The sequence below is a fragment of the Macrotis lagotis genome, chromosome 2 (genome assembly GCF_037893015.1).
Source record: "Macrotis lagotis isolate mMagLag1 chromosome 2, bilby.v1.9.chrom.fasta, whole genome shotgun sequence".
NCBI classification, from domain to species: domain Eukaryota; kingdom Metazoa; phylum Chordata; class Mammalia; order Peramelemorphia; family Peramelidae; genus Macrotis; species Macrotis lagotis.
The window spans coordinates 253,778,808-253,797,432 of NC_133659.1; the positions used below are offsets into that span (position 1 = coordinate 253,778,808).

Here is an 18,625-nt window from a genome sequence, read left to right on the forward strand (position 1 = left end):
GGACTCGTAGGGTTGGTTTGACTGACATTCCTATTGTTATTGGTGATTTGGAATTTCCTTTTCTGTTAATGTTAATTCTTTAATAGTTATTAATAATGACATTTTACTACAACCTTCTAGCTGGCCTCCTTTTCTTGGACAGTTAAGTGACATAATAAATAAAACCAAGTCAAAAGTTCAGAAGACCTGAGTTTGCATCTGACCTCAGATACTAGTTGTGTGATCTAATCTCTGCTTTCTAAACTAAACTTTCTAAACTGTAAAATGAGGATAATAATGAACCAATCACCCAAGTTTGAGATAATTTTGTACATGCCTTCCTACCCCCATACTTCCAGCTTCCTTTGGTGTATTGTCTTCCCCCATTAGATTATAAACTCCTTGACGACAGGAATTAGCTTTTTCTTTCTTATTTGTACTCCCTTAGTGCTTAGCACAATGCTTTAATAAATGCTTCTTGAATTGAATTTGTAACTCTTTTGAATACTGTTTCCATCCTTCCCCTACTCCTCCAAAATTTGATTTCAGTGCTGTTTGTCTTTGACTTCTTATTGTTCATTACCAATCTTCCAGGGGGCGTGGTACAATACGACCATAAGCCACTTAACATCTGTTTGTCTCAGTTTCTTCAACTGTAAAATGAGTATAATAATAATGTTTTCCTCATGAGGTTGAAGTGAGAAGACATGAAATAATATTTGCAAATGGACTTAACAAAGTGCCCAATAGGCATTGTATAAATGCTAGCTGTTATTGTTAGAATGATTATTGCTCTTGGATTCTATTGCCTCTTAGTTTCTGAGATATTGCTCTCCACTGGTTCTCATCCTCCCTGTAGGATTGCTCTTGCTTAGTATGCTTTGTTGGATCCCTGGGTGTGGGCTTTCCCTAAGACTCTCTTCAGGGCCGTTTTCTCTTCTATCTCTTTGTACCTCCGCCTTTAGAGATTTCTTCAGCTCCCCTTTGGGTTTTAGTCATTCAAATGATTCCCAAATCCCTATCTCTGACCTTTAACATTCACATGCACTTCATTCCTGTATCATCAACTACCTAATGGATATTTAAACTAGATGAAGGTCCACAAAAGCATTTTCCCTTCCACACATCTAAAAGAAAACTCAATGACTTTTGTCCCCAATACTCCATTTCTCCTAACTTCCCTGTGTCTGTTGAAGGTACCACTATATTTTCATCCTAACCAAGTTTGAAACACCAAAATCATCCTCAGATCTTCCCTCTCATTTTCACTCCCTTAATCACTAAATATTAATGATAATAATAATAATAGTAATTATTATTATATTCAACCAGATATCATTCCTTGTTAATTCTACCACTAATCAGTTCTATTCTCTGTTACCCTAATTTAGATTTTCATTTCTGATCATAGGATCTACCGTAATAAACTTCTAATTGATCTCACTGCCTCCATTTTCTCTCTCTTTCAAAATTACCTGGAAATTGATAAATTAATATTCCCAAGCACAGATTTTTAAAAAAAACTTTTATTTATTTAAGGCAGCAGGGTTAAGTGACTTTCCCAAGGTTACACAGCTAGGCAATTATTAAGTGTCTGAGGTCGGATTTGAACTCAGGTATTCCTGACTCCAGGGCTGGTGCTCTAGCCACTGCGCCACCTAGCTGCTCCCAAGCACAGATTTAATGGTGGTACTCCCCTTCTCAAGAAGCTTCAATAGCTCTCTATTGTCTTTCAGATAAAATATAATTCTCTGCTTGGTATTTTAAGAGTATACAGCTCTTTAAGAGTATCTATTGCTCATCACTTTCATTCATACGGTCTACATTCCAACCAAATTGGTCATCTTGCTGTTGTTGCCTGTTCACAACATTCTATTTTCCATCTCTGTCCCTTTGTACTGGCTGTCCCCCAAGTTTGGAATATAATCTCTATTTACCTTCTTCCCTCCACCTCAAATCCACCAAGGCTCAGCTTTTCCCATCCCAATCCCAAATCATACTTCCATTTCTCACAGGCAGCTGGTGGTATAATGGGGAGAGTTTCTGTACCATAAATCAGGAAGATTTTAGTTCAAATCTAATCTCAGAATCTAGTTGTATGTCCCTGGGCAAGTCATTTAACCTCTGCTGCCTCAATTTCTTCAAGTGGAAAATGAGGACAGTCATAGTACCTACCTCCTAGGGTTGGTGTGAATATTAATGAAATAATATTTATAAAAATTTATAAAAATTAGGTCACATGGTATTTCCTTTCTTCAGAGTACTTTGCCTGGACCTCTCCTGTTCATATATAACTAAAAGATAACATAGATTCTCTCCAATAGTTGGCATTTAACTTTTAGCTTTTACATTTTTATATATTAATGTATATCTATCCGTTATATAAGAGAGGCAACCTGATTAACCTATGGATAACTGGACATAGAATCAGGAAGTCCTGAGTTGTAATCTTGCTTCGGATTCTTACCAGCTCTGTGATTCTGGGTCAATCATTTATTTATCCTCTCAGACCTCCATATGCTAAGGGGGAAGGGTTTAGACTCTTGACCAGTGAGGTCTTGCCTAGTTTTAATTCTGTTATCATAGGATTTCACTGAACTCTTGAGAGTAAACTCTTTGAGAGCAGGAGAAGTTTTTTTTTAATCATCGCATTGCTATTGTCTAGCAGAGTGAGCTTCTTGTATATATAATATATAATTAACATATAATATAATATAGGATATATAATATATAATATATATAGAACTTATTAGAAGTTTGCTGAATTTAAACATAGAATTAAGATTCAGTCATTGTTCCAAACTGGCTTGTATCCTATCCCCAGAATGCCAGACCCAATAGCTTAAAAGTAAGTTGAGGTTCAAGGATTAACAGAGCTAGTAGTGTTAAGACCCACATTATGGACTTGGAGAGAGTTGATTTATCTCCTTCCTTCCAGACTTGGGTGTGGTCTCATGTCCCCTAGAAGAATTACACCATCCTCACAACTGTCCCTTTCTGTCCATGTGTCAGGACATTTCTGCTTCCTTGTCTTCGCAACCATCTCTATTTCTCTGTTTCTTCTGTTTCCCTGCCTGTCAGTCCTTGTTTCTTTGTCTCCCCTTGGTCTGGTAATCCTGTTGTGTCCCTCACACAACTTCTCTGTGTCCCCAGAATTCCTGCTGTGGCTTTGTTCTCAAAGTGGCAGTGTGGGGTGGGGGCTGGGGCAGTGTGTGTGTGTGGGAGGAGTGAGTAGTGGCCGGCCCAGGGGCCCGGGACATGAGCATAACTTTCCGAGCCTCTCTTCCAGGCCCCTGTGGTTGGGGAGCTCCATGGAGGGAGTGATGAGTCAGCTGGGCCACAGAGCCAGGGTGAGAGAAGGGGGAGCATGAGATGAGGGGGATGCCGGGGTTCCCCAGAGAGTAAGAAGAACAAGTCCCAGGGAGAATTTGGGGAAAGAGAAAAGAGGCAAGAAGTTTTCCAGATTTGGAGGCAAAGTTCTTGTACCCTTGGAAAGGGCTACAGTTCCTCTCCTCCCCTGGGAATGGAGAGATGCTCCCTTTCCCTGTGGGCTGAGACATAAGAACTAGTCCTTAAAGCAGCATTAATCCCTAGATCCCCTCCTCCCAAGGGGTCATGGGGCAAGACTAGAACTAGGAAAAAGAGGGCTTCAGGGTGTGCTGCAATGAGTCTGTGTGTATCAAGGTGAACATCTCTGGCTGCTTGTCATTCATTATGTGTGAGAAAAGGCAACTGACTCACCAGAAAACAAGACAATAGATTTAGTACTGGGAGGCACCTTAGATAGCATTCAGTCCAAGCCCCTTACAGAAGAAGAAACTGAGGTCCAAAGAGATGAATGAACTTGCTTGTGGTCACATAGGTCATCAGTATCAGAGCTGGAATTCAAACCAATGTCTTCTGACTACAAAGCCAGGACTTGTGGCACAGGGAAAAATATTATGCATTATTATGTTCATAATCATATATTTTGCAGAGAATCTTAGAGATAATCTAGTCCAAGGGTTTTCAGTCTGGAGACTGTGAACTTTCTTTTAAAATAGTTTGATAACTATTTTTCAATAGCATTATTCTCTATAACCTAATATATTCTATTTTATGCAGTGATAAAGGACTCCCAAAGGGACTGCAAAACATACAAAAATTTAAGAACCCCTACCCTAGGTCAGGCCTCTTATTTTTACAGATGAGCAGACTGATGAGATTCAAAGAGATTAACAACTTTACCCAAGATCAAATAGTAATTAATGTCAGAATCTAGATTCAGAAGAAGGTCATCTGTCAGAAAATCTAAGATTTATGTTGCAAGGGAAGTGACTATTCATTATTATTCCTTATATAATCATATATATGATTTCTATATTCAGGGTATTCCAAAAGTCTTAGTTCAGAGTGAAGCCTTTAAAGCTGTATATGTATATAAAGGATATGTTTTAGATTGTCAAAGACAGTTCAAGAGACTCCTTAACATTCCTCAACAATTCACATGTGGAATATATATGTCAATAGATTTGTATATGCATAAGAATCCTTGCTGCCTCAGACTGACTTAGAAAATTGCCTATTAATTAGTTTATTTATATTCTATTGTATTTTTCTTTATTTTGTTAAATATTTCCCAATTGCATTTAATCCAACTTGGGCTATCCTTTGAATGTTATAGGCTGCAGTGCTTCAGGTCAGATGTATCTGACACCATTTGGTCTAGGGAAATCTCACTCCCCCAAAGTAGTTCAGCACCTGTTCTGGAGCTTGTTTCCTGGGAAGCACAGAGAGGCTAAATGACTTTGCTCAGGATCACTTAGTCAGTATATGTTAGCAGCAGAACTTGAACCCAGATCTCAGTCCATTCTGTTCCTATGTCCTCTCAACTAATAGCTGCTTAAGAATATTTGTTGAATGGGGGTGCCTAGGTAGAGCAGTGGAATGAGCACTGGTCCTGGAATCAGGAGTACTTGAGTTCAAATCTGGCCTCAGACACTTAACAACTACCTTGCTGTGTGGCCTTGGACAAGCCACTTAACTCTATTTGCCTTGCAAAAAAAAAAAAACTAAAAAAAAGAATATTTGTTGAATGAATTAATGGGTTATTATTTTATCTTGTTTGTCTATTTTCTTGTGAGTCTGTAAGTCCATCAGAAATGTTTATTTTCTCTCTCTATTCATCATATTCAGGTCACTAAGAATATGTTTGTCCATGTGATATGGCCATGTCTGGGTGGGTTTCTCTCTGTGTGCTGCATGTCTATGATTATGCCTGTGTGCCTGTGTCCGGTATATAATAGGGTGGTAAGGCTCTCTCTGTCATAAGGTGGGTATCTTCAGGTCATCCTGTCCAAGAAAGTTTTTTCTGGATTTTCCTGGATCCTTTGCCAATCTAAGACCAAAAGAGGGAAGAGTTAATGGAAAGGACAATTTGATACATTGAAAGGTCCAAAAGACAGAGGTAGAAAGATTTCTCAAAGGAATAGAGGATTCTTGGGATCTGGCAAAAGTCTCCAGTGATCTTTCCAAAGCTTATCACACCTAAAATAAAGAAAAATTTCAGTCATCCCACCTAGAACCAAATTTCATTTGCTCAAGGTTTTTTTTTTTGTTTGTTTGTTTTGTTTTAGGGAGAATGAGGAGATAGGGGGTGATGGTATATATGTGGGGGTCTCTTTGTGGTCCTGCCCAGGCAGGAGGGGGGCAGTAAATGGAAGAAGGATGGTACTGGCCCACTCTGTCTCTTATGGGACATCCAAAACCAGCATCTGGGTGGCCGTGGGTGGAGGCCGAGGGGCCCCCGGGGGTGGTGGTGGTGGGGTGGATGGAAACCAGATGCCTGGGGGGTTTATACTGGAAGGACCAGAGCCGCAGCCTCCACCCGCCCCTTGCCACATGGCGCCTTCTCCTGTGCCTCCTCCACCTCCTGCAGGGTTGAAGAGGGAGGGAGGGAGGCAGAGGGGTGGGAGAAGAGGAGGGGGGTCCTTCCTTCTGTCAGGGGTCTGGAGGATGACTGAGCCCAGTCTGTTCATCATATAAACTGCAGACCTGGAGCTAGGTATGGGGAGGCAGAACTAAGAAGTATGATAGTCTGAATCTGGTGTCCTAGGGCTGGTGCACTGGACAGATAGTGTGACTAGATAGGCAGAGGGGATCCAGAAAACTGAGCTTTAGACCAAACTTTCCAGAGCTGGGCACCCGCTGCCCATTTCTCTCTGAAGCTACCAAACTCTTTTCCAAAAAGGAATAGTGACCTGACTTTTCATTTCATTGATAAGAAACCTTGATCTACCAATGCAGGTGGTATCTTTCTGCAATTAGAAAATTTGCTGAGCATGGAGAGATTAAGTGATTGACCCAAAGACACATAATCAGCTAGTAGGTGTCTGAGGAAGAACATGAACCTGTTACTTCCTGAGGTTGGATCTTTGTCTTCTTTATTTTCCAAATAAGATTAGAACAAAATCCAATTTCTCGAGGCTTAGGTCTTGGTAGTAGCTAGGGAAGATGCCTTTTTCATAATCTACCCTTCTTAAATTGTTGGACATGGGGAAAGGAAATAGATGTCCTTTTTCTTGTGTCCAATTTTCTCTTTCAATCCAATAATAGTAATAATACTAATTGTACTTTACAGTATTATCTCTTTTGATCCACACAACAACCCTGGGAGGTAGGTACTATCCTTATTATCCCCATTTTTACAGATGAGGAAACTGAGGTTAAAGCACTTCCCCAGAAGTGCTAATTTACAATTAATAAATGTCTGAGGTTAAATTTGAACTCAGGTCTTCCTGACTCCAGGTCTAGTCCTCTATTTACTATACTACCTAACTGTCCTATCTCATTTTTTCCCTTCTTTGGTCATCCCCCCCCCCCTTCTTTCTCTACCTCTCCTTTTCAGCCTTTCTTTCACATATCTTTTTGTTTTTAATATCCTCCTCTTTTTCCATGGTTCTCTCTATTTCATTTTACCTCCTTGCCTCAGTTTCCACTATGACTTTTTTGGAATTAAACCCCTGCATCCTAGGTTGCATTTGGGATAATATGTTTCCTTGCCACCCACTGAGAGGCAGGGACTCTGATGTCCAGCACCTCAGACTCTGGGGTCAAAAGGTCATCGGGACACCCCATCATGGGTACTTCCTCTTGGGTAGACGGTGGAGGAGGCCCATGTAATCACCAGACACAATTATAAGCTATTTATACCAGGATTCCAGCCCCCCCTCCACCTGCCCAGGCCCACTTAACTCTGCCTACTCAACAAACCAGGTCATTTCCTCTGGTCATTTATTTACTCCTCCTATCTCTCTGCATTTCTGACTCCTTTTCCTAGGAATTTTTTAGTGTGTCTTTGCATTTTTTTCTGTCTTTCCTGCTCTAAATAGCTTTCTCAGCATTTCTTGGAATCTCAAAATTTTGAGAGATGGAGGTTCAAGTCCTTTTGTTTCCTCTGCCTCCCCAACCCCAATGCTAATTACTATAACTTCTTATCCTTTCTCCTCACGCTTTGGACCCTGGAGAGAAACTGAACAAAGAAGAAAAGAGCATTGATATGGAAAGGGAATGAGGAAGGGGAGAGATGTGAGGAGAGAAAAGGAAAAGGGACAGGGTATCATTCCTCCTAGGGGTGGGGCTGGGGTGGGGTGGGAGGGGGGGGAAATATCTTACGAAACAACCTGAGCCGGCTGGGCCCCTCTGTGGGAGAGATGCCGGTTCCACCACTCAAATACCAGGCCCACTCCTCCTGCCCCACCAGCATCCCCAGGCCCCAGCTTTCAGGTCCTACACTCTTTGGGTTTACTTTCCCAGTACCTGTCTGAGACCTCTCCCTCCCCTCCCCCACTTTCCTATCTCTCCTGGTTGGAAGCCTTTCCTGAGATCTACCCTCCATCCTTTCAGTACAGAATGAATTGAGGCATGGCAATGATAAAGTAAATGTTAACTCCCTCTGGGCAGCGATGTCCCACATAGAGAATGCATGGTGCAAGGGATCAATCAGAATCACATTTCTGTCTGGGTGGGCTAGAATATCAAGGGATGATTGAAGTTGTGCTTCAGCAGCAGCTAGCTTTAAAGTTTGCTAAGTGCTATACAAATAATATCTTATTTTCTCCCTCTGGAGGCAGATGCTATTTTTATTCCCATTGTACATATGTGTAAACTGAGAGAGATAGCATTAAATGACTTACTCAGGGTCACATAGCTAATAAGTGTCTGGGGATTGGTGGTGTGGGAATTTGAACTCAGGTCTTCTCGATTTCAGGTGTTTCATTCTGTCCACTTCAACTCCTTGCTAGGGGGACTCTTAGGAAGGCTTCATGAAGAGGAAAAATGGACAGTTGGAATGGAACCTGGAAAGTGGATGAGAATGATCCTCTGGCCATCTTGTCCCTCCTCCCTAGGAATTTTCAAATCTTACTGATGAAGCTACTCTGGAGACTAGCTGGTCAGCTGTCTGGGTTCCACTGTCCAAAGTGGGGCAGCTAGATGGTGCAGTGGGTAGAGTGCCAGCCCTGTAATCAGGAGGACCTGAGTTCAAATGTGACCTCAGGCATTTACCAGCTGTGTAAGTTATCTAACTGTGGTTGCCTTGAGAATCCAGGGCTGTCTCCAGGTTGGTCATCCTGATTCATATCTAGATGGCTCCAGAGGAGAAAGTGAGGGTGCTGACCTTAGCACAGCATCCACTCAACTCAAATCCAATTCATGTGTTTACCATGGCATCACCTCCCTGATGTCATGGCCTTCTTAAAAAATGAAGGACAAACATTATTTTTATTATTGTCCAAAGTGGAATGGGCTTTGCTTCACCCTTCTTCTGCCTTCCTTTCCCATATCTGACTTTTGAAATTCCACCTATCCTTAAAGACCTAAGGCTATGAAGTTTCCTCCATGAAGTTTCCTTGAAGTCAGAAATGCTTCCTCTGTCTCTGTCTCTCTATATTTATCTGTTTCTTCTAGCTATCTATCTCTCTGTCTATATCTATCTCTCCTGCTTCTGTCTCTCTCTGTGACTATCTATCTCTCTTCAGGCGTTCTCTGTCTCTGTGTCTATATCTCTCTCTTCTAGCTGTCTCTGTCTGTCTCTATCTCTTCTAGCTGTCTCTATTTCTCTTCTGTCTCTGTCTCTCTTCTAGCTATCTCTGTCTGTCTCTTCTAGTTGTCTCTACCACTCTCTATTTATTTCTCCTTTTTCCCCCTTGATCTCTGTCTATCTCTCTCTCTCTCTCTCTCTCTCTCTCTCTCTCTCTCTCTCTTCTCTGAACTCTAATATCATGGCCATAGATTAGAGGCTCATAGATTTTAGAATAGAAAGACATGTTCACCATTCATCTACTCCAACACCCTCATTTTACAGATGAAGAAACTGAGCCCCAAGCAGATGAAATGACTAGCTTCAATTCGTGGTGTATTTGCACTCTCTCATACAGTTTCCTTTGTATTTTTATTTTGTGCATGCATCTTCCCTCTCTTTTTAGACTGTCTTTTAGACTGGTCCTTGAGAGCAGGGGCTGTATTTTATTCCATCTTGTATCTCACTAGTATCCTACACATATTCTTGGATACTCAGTAAACATTTATTGAACGAGTGAATGAATGACTGATTAACTGAATGAATGGTTTTCCTAGCAAAGAAATAAAGATTTGGGGAGGAGCACTGGGGTCTGACAAGCTTCCCTGATCTTCCTTCTATTCCATCCTCTTCCTTCCATTCAGGCCCCTTTCCAGACAGGGACTCCTGGAACCTGGACAGCAAAAACCTCCACCGCTCCAGGTCCTCCCCACAACACACCATGGGCACTCACACACAGACGACTCACACACACTCTCCCCTGATTCATTTAGGGGAAAAGAGGCTGAAGAGTGTGTGGGAGTCTGTGTGTGACTGGAGATAGATTGTACTGGTCAGAGTGGAGATTTGGGTGGTATGTGTTTTGTGTATTGTGTCACCAAGCACATTTGGGCTGTGTTTGTCAGTGTGTATATTTGTCTTTCTTTATGTATGTATGGGTATGTATAACTGTGCGCCTTGTCTGTGCGTGTGTGTTGTGTGTGTGTGTTTGTGTGTGTGTGTATGTGCGTATGTGTGTGTGTGTGCGTCTGTCTGTCTGTCTGTGTGTGGATGTGACCTCCCTGTATTTGTCAGTGTGTGTCAGTGTGTTCCAGTCTCTGTGTGAGTGTCGTCCCCAATTCCCCATCCCCCCCCACCCTGGATCTCTAATTAGTGGTTTGGGGTTTGTTCCTTCTCCCTCCTGTTTCTTCTCTCAGTAGCAGCAGCAGCAGCAGCAGCAGCAGCAGTAGCAGCAGCAGCAGCAGCAGCAGCAGCAGCAGCAGCAGCAGCAGCAGCAGGACACTGGAGTTGGGATCAGAGCAGGAGTGGTCGGGGGCTAGATCCAGAGTGAGCACAGGCGTGGAAGCCAAGGAAGAGCTGGGACCTGCCCCAGGTCCACAGGCCACCCCATCCCACCCATTCCCAATCCTAGACCTCTGGAAAGGAGGGACCCAGGACAGCCAACCCAGGATACCTCAGGTACCTAGACTAGAGGGCCTTGGGAAAAGATTCCTACTGTTGTTACCTTTGAAGTTGGGAGGTCAGGGTAGGACACCTAAGTCCCTTCCCTTCACCCCCCTGTTCTCCTCCACTAAAAAGATCCTATTATCACTTTGTCCCTGAGTCCTCCTCTCCTTTGCTCCTTTTCCCCCAGGATCCTCTTTTTCATTCTCCCCCTAGATCCCTTCTTTGGGGAGCTCAGCAAATGGAGCAGGAAATTTGGACCCTCTGCCTCCCTCTGTCGCCCTCCTCATTGGATCGGGAGCCTTCTCCGAAGGGAAAGCTGTAATTAGAGGGTGGATCCCTACAGACAGAGAGCAGCCCCCCCCACTCCAACCCCCCCCAGTTCCTTCTAACTTTAGATCTCTTCTCTCCCAGTCAACCTCTCTCCCTCCCTCTCCCTCCCTCTCTCTCTCTCTCTCTCTCTCTCTCTCTCTCTCTCTCTCTCTCTCTCTCTCCCTCTCTCTCTCTGGATCTCTATCCCCCGGCTCCATCTCAGTCTCTTTATCTGCCTGACTCCTTGGGACCCACTCCCTGGCCCCAGGATGGCGTCTTCCCTGTTAGAGGTAATTGATTCTTTTTCCCACCCCTCCAGATGAAGAGACAGCTGTCCTAGGGTTTAGTGGGCCTCAGTCTCCCCATGTTGTACACAATCCAGTGACCAAGGTTCTGGAGTCAGGGCTAAGAGTTCCTCTGATGGATAGAGAGGGTGGGTAGGAAAAGAGAGTATAAGGCAGGCTAAAAGCAAGTTAGGAACATGTAAGAAGGAAAGGTATACTAGGGGGTAGAAAAAGAGCTCAAGATCTGTGAGCAGAGAGAGGGGAAGGGGTCAGTTCAAAGGAGATGGAAGGAAGAGATGAAGGGTCAGAGAACAAGGATGCAGATGAGCAAAGGAAAGGACAGGCAGAGAGGATGACATGCTTATGGTTACAGGAGGTGAGTTACAAGGAATAAAAAAAAATAGTAGCCCAAGGAGGCAGGGAGTGGACAGCTGGGGATGGGGCTGAAGAGACGCCATCTCCAGGGACTCCTGGCCCCAAGCGTCATCTGGGTCTGGTTTGTGTTGGGGAGGGGGCTGACTGGGAGGGGGCTGGAATATTGAGATAGTAGCCTGGGGGTGGGGGGGTTGGGAGAGCGTAAAGAGTTTAAGAGGGATGGGGACAGTCCTAGCCCATGTGTGTTTCAGAAGTGATGGGGGGGTGAGAGTTGGGGGTGTTGTTGTAGAAGGGACCCTGAGCCCAGGGCAGAGAGGGAACTCAAGGGGAGGGATGGGGTCTAGGGCTGCCTGCCCGGCTTGCAAATATTTAGCTTTCAGCCAAAGACAAACTTAGCTCTATTTTGGGAGTGGGTGGCTCCTGAATGGGTTGCCACTTCCCCTCTGGGCTAAGACCCCAGCATCCCTAGCTTCTGTAACTGAAGGCAGCAAGGGCATTCTGAAGTCTGGGTTTAGGACCAGAGGATGGGGTGGGGGTAGGACTGAAATCCCAAACTAGAGATGATGCAGAAAAAGGCTGGGAGTGGGGAGGGGCAGTGAGATACCAGAGTTCAGATTCAGGGCCTAGTTCCTTGTTCCACTGTGTCTCATTTTCTCTGTCTTTCTATTTCCACATATCTTTCTCCATTTTGAGAATCAGAGAATCCTAGCATTTAGAACTGGAAGGTACTTTAGGGATCACCTGGCCTGATTTCCTGGGTCTTCAGTTCTCATTGGTCTCTTGGATCTGGGCCAGTTTCAAACACTCCTCCCTGCTCTCTAGACACAGGGGTGGAAAAGCCTAAATAAGCACCATAGTCATTTTGCATGCTAAATGACAGACTTTGCCTGTGTGTGTGTGTGTGTGTGTATTTGTGTCTGTGTGTCTGTATGTCTGTGTGTCCATACGAATGGATGTACAACTGCTCATTCATTCACTTGTATGTTGGAGTGTAAAAGGATAAATGTGCACAAGTTTGGTATGTAGGTGTATAAGAATATCATCTGTGGCTATATGATGGTTTGTGAGTCTGGGGAGCAAAGATGGGGATTATCATTGCACATAGGTCTATTTGTTGTAGAGGGGGTACTGTGCCACAGAACACAGATATATCTGATTTCCTCATATGGGACCTAGGTCTTTATACTCTTATTCCAGTCTGAAAAAAGGAAAAAGATGATCAGATCCTCTCTTCATCTTCTGGTCTTCCACCACATGGGCTATGGAAGGGTTTGTATATAGAGGAGGAAGATGCTCAGATGTCTTTGCCCAAGATATGATAGTACCATTGGGTATCAGGGCTGTTGACGTGGCGGAGGTGCCTGAAGGAAGGGCCCCCATAGGGAAGGGCCCTGTGGACCATTATGAGCAGAGATGCAAATAGAGTTACATGTATGAAAAACTGACCCTCTTTTCTATCTCTTTATTTTTTTATAAGTTGGAATATTTCCCAAATATCTTCTTTATTTCTTTTGCCTAAGGAACTGATTTATTTATTTGTTTGTTTGTTTGTTTATTTTGGGTTGGGGGAGTAAAGTTGAAGGAAGTTGTGAACTCCCCATGGCAACTTTTGGCTGGACTAGCTCTTCAGATGCCCAGGGTAGCAGAAGAAAACTGAGACCCAAAGAATGGATATTGATCCTCATTCTTTCTAATCCTACTTCTAATACTTATACCATCTAAAAGATGGGCAGAAAAAAGAAAGAAATGGGGCTTTGAAAAATTGGGAACTGGAAGAAACTGGAACTAGAGCTAGGGGAGGCTTAGAAAAAATGAGGAGCTTGGAACTGAAAGCTGGATATTAGTAATTAGTAATCTATCCAGTCAATATTTATTAAGGTATCATGTATAAAGTAGGTTAGAGACAGGGAGGTGAGGATCTGGAGAAATAGATCATATGACACACTCTTTTTACTTCTCTCTCGTCAAAAGGTCAAAGACTGCTATATTTGGAATCAGAGGATCTGGGTTTGAATCTCAGCTCTGGCACACATTCTGTGTTGGGCCCAGTTACACAACTTAGAATCACAGAACTACTGAACACAAATCTCTCTTTCCTCTTCTATTTTGGAGAGGAAGAAACTGAGAGTGGAAGAAGTTAAATGATTTGCCTAGGTTCATTAAACTGATAAGTATTAGAGGCAGGATTGAACCCAGGTCCTCCTGACTCCATGTACAATGCTCTAGGTCTTAGTTTCCTCATCTGTAAAATGAGAAGTTTGAACCAGATAATCTCTAAGGTGCCTTCCATTTCTAAATCTAGAGATCTTATGAAATCCCCAAATTCAACTAACATAAGTCAAAATAAAGCAAGTTATGAAGGAAGCAAAGAAAAGGGAAAGGAAGGAAAGCAAAAGAAAGGAAAGAGAAAAGAATAGGAAAAGGAAAAGGAAAGGAAAAGAAAGGGAAATGGAAAGGGAAAGGAAGCAATTTTTGATAAATCTTCTCCTCCCCCCCAACTCCCCTCTCAGACTTCTGGATGATCCATTAAAGGCTTTGGGGGCCGGGGAACTACTTGGGGGGGGGTGAGGAATTAAATGGAGAAGATTGTACTCCTGGGTCCCAGGAAGAAATCACATTTGATTTGGGATTTGGACAGTCCTAGGAAGAGGTAAGAGGAGACATTGGAGTTGAGCACAGTATATCTGAGTTAAGGAGCTCTTCTAAGTTTTAACAAAGCTTAGGACATAAAATGAATGAGAGAAGAAATTGCCTATTTTTGTAGACGGAAACTCAGGTACAAAGGGATGGAAACTTAGGCATCCTGCCCCGCCTTCCCCCCAATTTTCCAGCCTCCAGATAGACTCTGGAATGGACCCCAGGGTCTTGCCTGTCTTTACCTCCCCATTCCACTGTCTCCTTAGGGATCATCTCTCTCTGAGTCTGGGGTCCATGAGAAGCCCTAGATCATCCCCCCTCTCCCTGTTTCCTCCCTCTCTCCCCACAGCTGGGTGGGGTCCCAGGGCTTGGCTGAGGCCCCTGTGGCCACAGTGAGAGGGCCGGGCGGGGGGGACGGCGTCGGCGTTTTTAAAAATAAACCGACCGCAGAGAAACCAACGGAGCCGGGCAGGGTTTGGGGGGGGAGGCTGGTCTGGGGGGTTTCTGGGGCCCAGAACCAGGGTTAGTTTTCTCTTAGGTGGGAAGTTTGCCTTCCACTTTTCCTTCTCTCGTTTTCTGGGAACCCACTCCACCTTTTTTCCTTCTTTCCTCTTTCTTATTTTTTCTCTTTTCAGCCCTTTTCTTAACTGTCTTCTTTATTCCTTCAATCTCTTTCTTTGTCTTTTTACCTGTCTGATATATATATATATATATATATATATATATATATATATATATATCATTGCCTGTCTGTATTTCCTTATCTCTTCCTCTTCTTCCACCCTGAACTCTCTTTCCTCTCTCTCTAGTGATCTTTTTTCTTTCTGCCTCTTCTCTTTTCTCTTTACTTCTTTTTCTCACTTCCTTAAGCTTGTATTCTCCTGGTCCCTGGAGTCTCTCCCTATTTCTTGTAGTGTCTCTATCTTTCTTCGTTTCTGCCTCAAGGTTTACTCTGTTCTTTTCCTCCCTTTTCCTCCAGGCTTGCTCCAGTATTCAATACCTTTCCTTTCTTTTTCCCTTTCCAGAGTCTGCCCTGCCCTGATTTAAAATACTCTCCCTAGCTTTAGAAAGTTAGTAGGTTTGAGGCGATGGGGGTGGGGTTTGAGTTACTATTGCAGCCAGGCTGAGAGGGGAGATGAGGGTTTTTGTAATGAAGCTTCCTGAAGGGTCAGCAGAACCTTCAGCCAGGCTAAAAGGAGGTGGTCAGTTTTGTCTTTCAAATAGAGTGGGCTGAAGGGGGACCAGTAGAAGGGAGCAGGTGACTAACCCCTTGTACTACTCTAAATTCTAGGATCCTAGGGCTGTCTCTAGGGCTGCCTCTTCCACATTCCCTTGCCCATATACACCTACTACTATAAGCTAACTGGTAAGGGGCTTAGGAGTGCTGAACTGGGTTCCTGGGGAACTTCACTCAGAGTGCATTATGCATACACAGGACTGCTGGACCTCCCAATCTAATAAGGAGGGAGCTTAGATGACATCTCCCCAGGACACAAGGGTCAAAGATAATAACATTTGAGAATCTCTTTCTTGGTGGAATGCTAAAGATGGGAGAATAGTAATAACTGCCTTCTGGGTGTTGGGGGGGGGATCTTAGAGAAGCATGCTTCAAAAATTTCTCTTTGTGGTTCCCAAATGGTCACTGGATACTTAAAGATCTTCAGTAAAGGAAGCATAACCTTGCAACTCAAATTCTGCCAGGCTAGATACTGAGATGGACTGGGGGGTTTCTGGGGCCCATAACCAGGGAGCCACATATGAGTGGGGGAGCACTGAGACAAAGTAAAGCTTTCTCTGAACTTAGAGAGGGCCTCTGAGATGGCCATCCCAGTCTGCCTTACTCCTTTTAGCCATTCAAAGTTGGAGCACCAGTTTTTTAAACTAGTATTGTGGAGCTGGGGGCGTTCACTACAAAGAAATTCTTGCTCCAGCCACAGCCTTGGCTCAATGGTAACCTCTGTTCACTCTCAATGTCTCAGTGTCTCCACTCTCCCCTCTTTTTTTTCCTCCTTATTCTTTGGCCTAACACTCTGCCAAGAGATAGCTCATGCATGGTTCTAACCCCAGGAAAGTAAGGTGTTTTCTTGGAGGCAATGTGTGAAAAATAGTAACAACAATGGTATATTGAACTCTGGGAAAACAGAGTTTATTAAGTGTCTATGTAGTAGATACTATGTTAAATGCTGCAGATACAAAAAGGCAAAAATGTCTTTACCTGAAAGGGTTTCACTTTTCAAATCAGGGAAAAACATGCAAATAACTCTACATATTCAAGATATACACAGTAAAAGGGAGAAAGCACTAGCACTTTGGAGAAGAGAAATGATTAGGAAAGACCTCCTGAAGCAGGTGGGTTTTGAGTTGATTCTGGAAAAGGGCCAGAGAAGCCTAGAGAAGGAGACCAGACCCTACATGGGCACAGCTAGGGAAAAGACACAGAGTGAGCAGAGGAATGCTATGTGTGAGGCAAGAAGGCCAGGGTGGTTGGATTACTTGTGGAAAGTAGTAAATCGGAAAAAGACTAGAAAAGGACACTTTGGGAAGGTCTTTAGAAGCCAAAAGAATTTGTATTTTAGCCTGGAGGTACATGGGGAGGCAATAAAATTGATGGGGGGGTGACATAGTTTGACTGGCACTTTTGGCAACTGAGTGGAGGATAGATTTGAGTAGAAAGAGAAGAGTCAGGGTGAAGCCTGTGTGCTTTGTCCCTTTCAACTCAAGTACATTCCATTGCTCTTGACTCCATCTTTTGCCCATTGACTCATGGCCATTTTCCCTCTCTACAGGAGGAAGCACACTATGGCTCCAGCCCACTGGCAATGCTGACTGCAGCCTGTAGCAAGTTTGGCAGCTCCAGTCCTCTCCCAGACTCTGCTACTGCAAGCAAAGCAAGTGCAAAGAAACTGTACCCTCTAGGCAGTGAATTCTCTGCCCCCAAAGCCATGGGTGATACCTACCCAGCTCCATTTGCAGGCACCAATGGCCTCCTTTCCTCTACAGCCAGCCCTCCAGCGCCAGCTTCAGGTTATACCAATGACTATACCCCTTTCTCTCACTCTTTCCCTGGACCCACAAGCACCCAGGATCCTGGGCTCCTGGTGCCCAAGGGGCATGGCTCTCCTGACTGCCTGCCAAGTGTTTATACTTCTTTGGACATGACACACCCCTATGGCTCATGGTATAAGGCAGGAATTCATGCAGGCATCTCCCCTGGCCCTGGCAACACTCCTGCCCCATGGTGGGACATGCATCCAGCAGGGGGCAACTGGCTAGGTGGTGGGCAAAGCCAGAGTGATGGGTTACAAGGGACCTTGTCCACTGGCCCAACTCAAACTCCACTCAACCCCCAGTTACCCACCTACCCTTCTGAATTTGCTCCACTCAACCCTGCCCCTTACCCAGCTCCCCACCTTCTCCCTCCTGGGCCCCAGCATGTCCTGCCCCAGGATGTCTACAAACCCAAGGCTATGGGTAATGGGAGCCAGATTGAGGGAGGTGGTGGGAACAAGCCTCCTCGGGGTGCAGGCACAGGAGGCAATGGTGCCTATGGGGGCGGAGGGGCTGGGCGTTCCACCTGTGATTGTCCTAACTGCCAAGAGCTAGAGCGACTGGGGGCAGCAGCTGCTGGGCTGAGGAAGAAACCCATCCATAGCTGCCACATCCCTGGCTGCGGCAAAGTGTATGGGAAAGCTTCGCATCTGAAGGCCCACCTTCGCTGGCACACAGGAGAGAGGCCCTTTGTCTGCAACTGGCTTTTTTGTGGCAAAAGGTTCACCCGCTCAGATGAGTTAGAACGGCATGTCCGCACTCACACCCGAGAGAAGAAATTCACCTGCCTGCTTTGCTCAAAGAGATTTACCCGAAGCGATCACCTGAGCAAGCATCAGCGCACTCATGGAGAGCCTGGCCCTGGGCCTCCTTCTTCTGGCCCCAAGGAACTGGGGGAGGTTCGGGGAGCAGAGGAGGAGGGTAGCCAAGCCCCCAGATCAACAGCTTCACCCATTCCACCTGAGAAAGCCCCAGGAGGCAGCCCAGAGCAAAGCAGCCTATTGGAGATTTGAATCAAGAGGGCTATCACCAGCTGCCCATTCTCTGTAGCTTGCCTTAGTCCCTTTCCTTATAACTTCCCTTGCCACCTTTTCTGTTTATTTGTTCACCACACTCCTCAACCTCAACCCCAGTCTCACTGCTCCTTGTTCCCAAATCCTTGATTTGCCCTACACTTATTCTCATTCTAGCCCATCTAAGTTTTGACATACTCCCTAAGTAGTCTTCCTATTCTTCCTCTTCTCATTTTAACCCTGATTTTCTATTATTTCTCTAAACTCACTATCTTAGATCATTCTGACTGTCCACTGTTCTCTCTCTAATCCTCCCTTCCAGTATTGCTCCATTCTTTCCCCTACATCATCTCCACCATTTTCTTCATCCTAGCTTCCCAAACTCTAATTTTCTAATTTTTCTAACCCTAATTTCCTTTAGTTTCCAGCCTGAATTTTCATACATTCCTTTATAGTGGGAGACTGATCAGGGGACC

At 44.4% G+C, this 18,625-nt stretch overlaps 1 protein-coding gene across 1 annotated transcript; it reads left to right on the forward strand.

Moving 5' to 3' along the window:
* The first annotated feature begins 11,061 nt into the window (after nucleotides 1-11,061).
* On the forward strand, nucleotides 11,062-18,149 carry SP7 (Sp7 transcription factor). The gene is made up of 2 exons (XM_074220733.1): nucleotides 11,062-11,082; nucleotides 16,875-18,149. Exons 1-2 carry the CDS (start codon nucleotides 11,062-11,064, stop codon nucleotides 18,147-18,149), a joined length of 1,296 nt encoding a protein of 431 aa, XP_074076834.1.
* The last annotated feature ends 476 nt before the right edge of the window (nucleotides 18,150-18,625 follow it).

Bases quoted from the DNA above. Each gene is read 5' to 3' on its own strand.
- SP7 (XM_074220733.1), top strand. From the start codon at position 11,062: ATGGCGTCTTCCCTGTTAGAG. The intron at 11,083-16,874 runs GTAATTGATTCT...CCCTCTCTACAG, and splicing joins TGGCGTCTTCCCTGTTAGAG to GAGGAAGCACACTATGGCTC.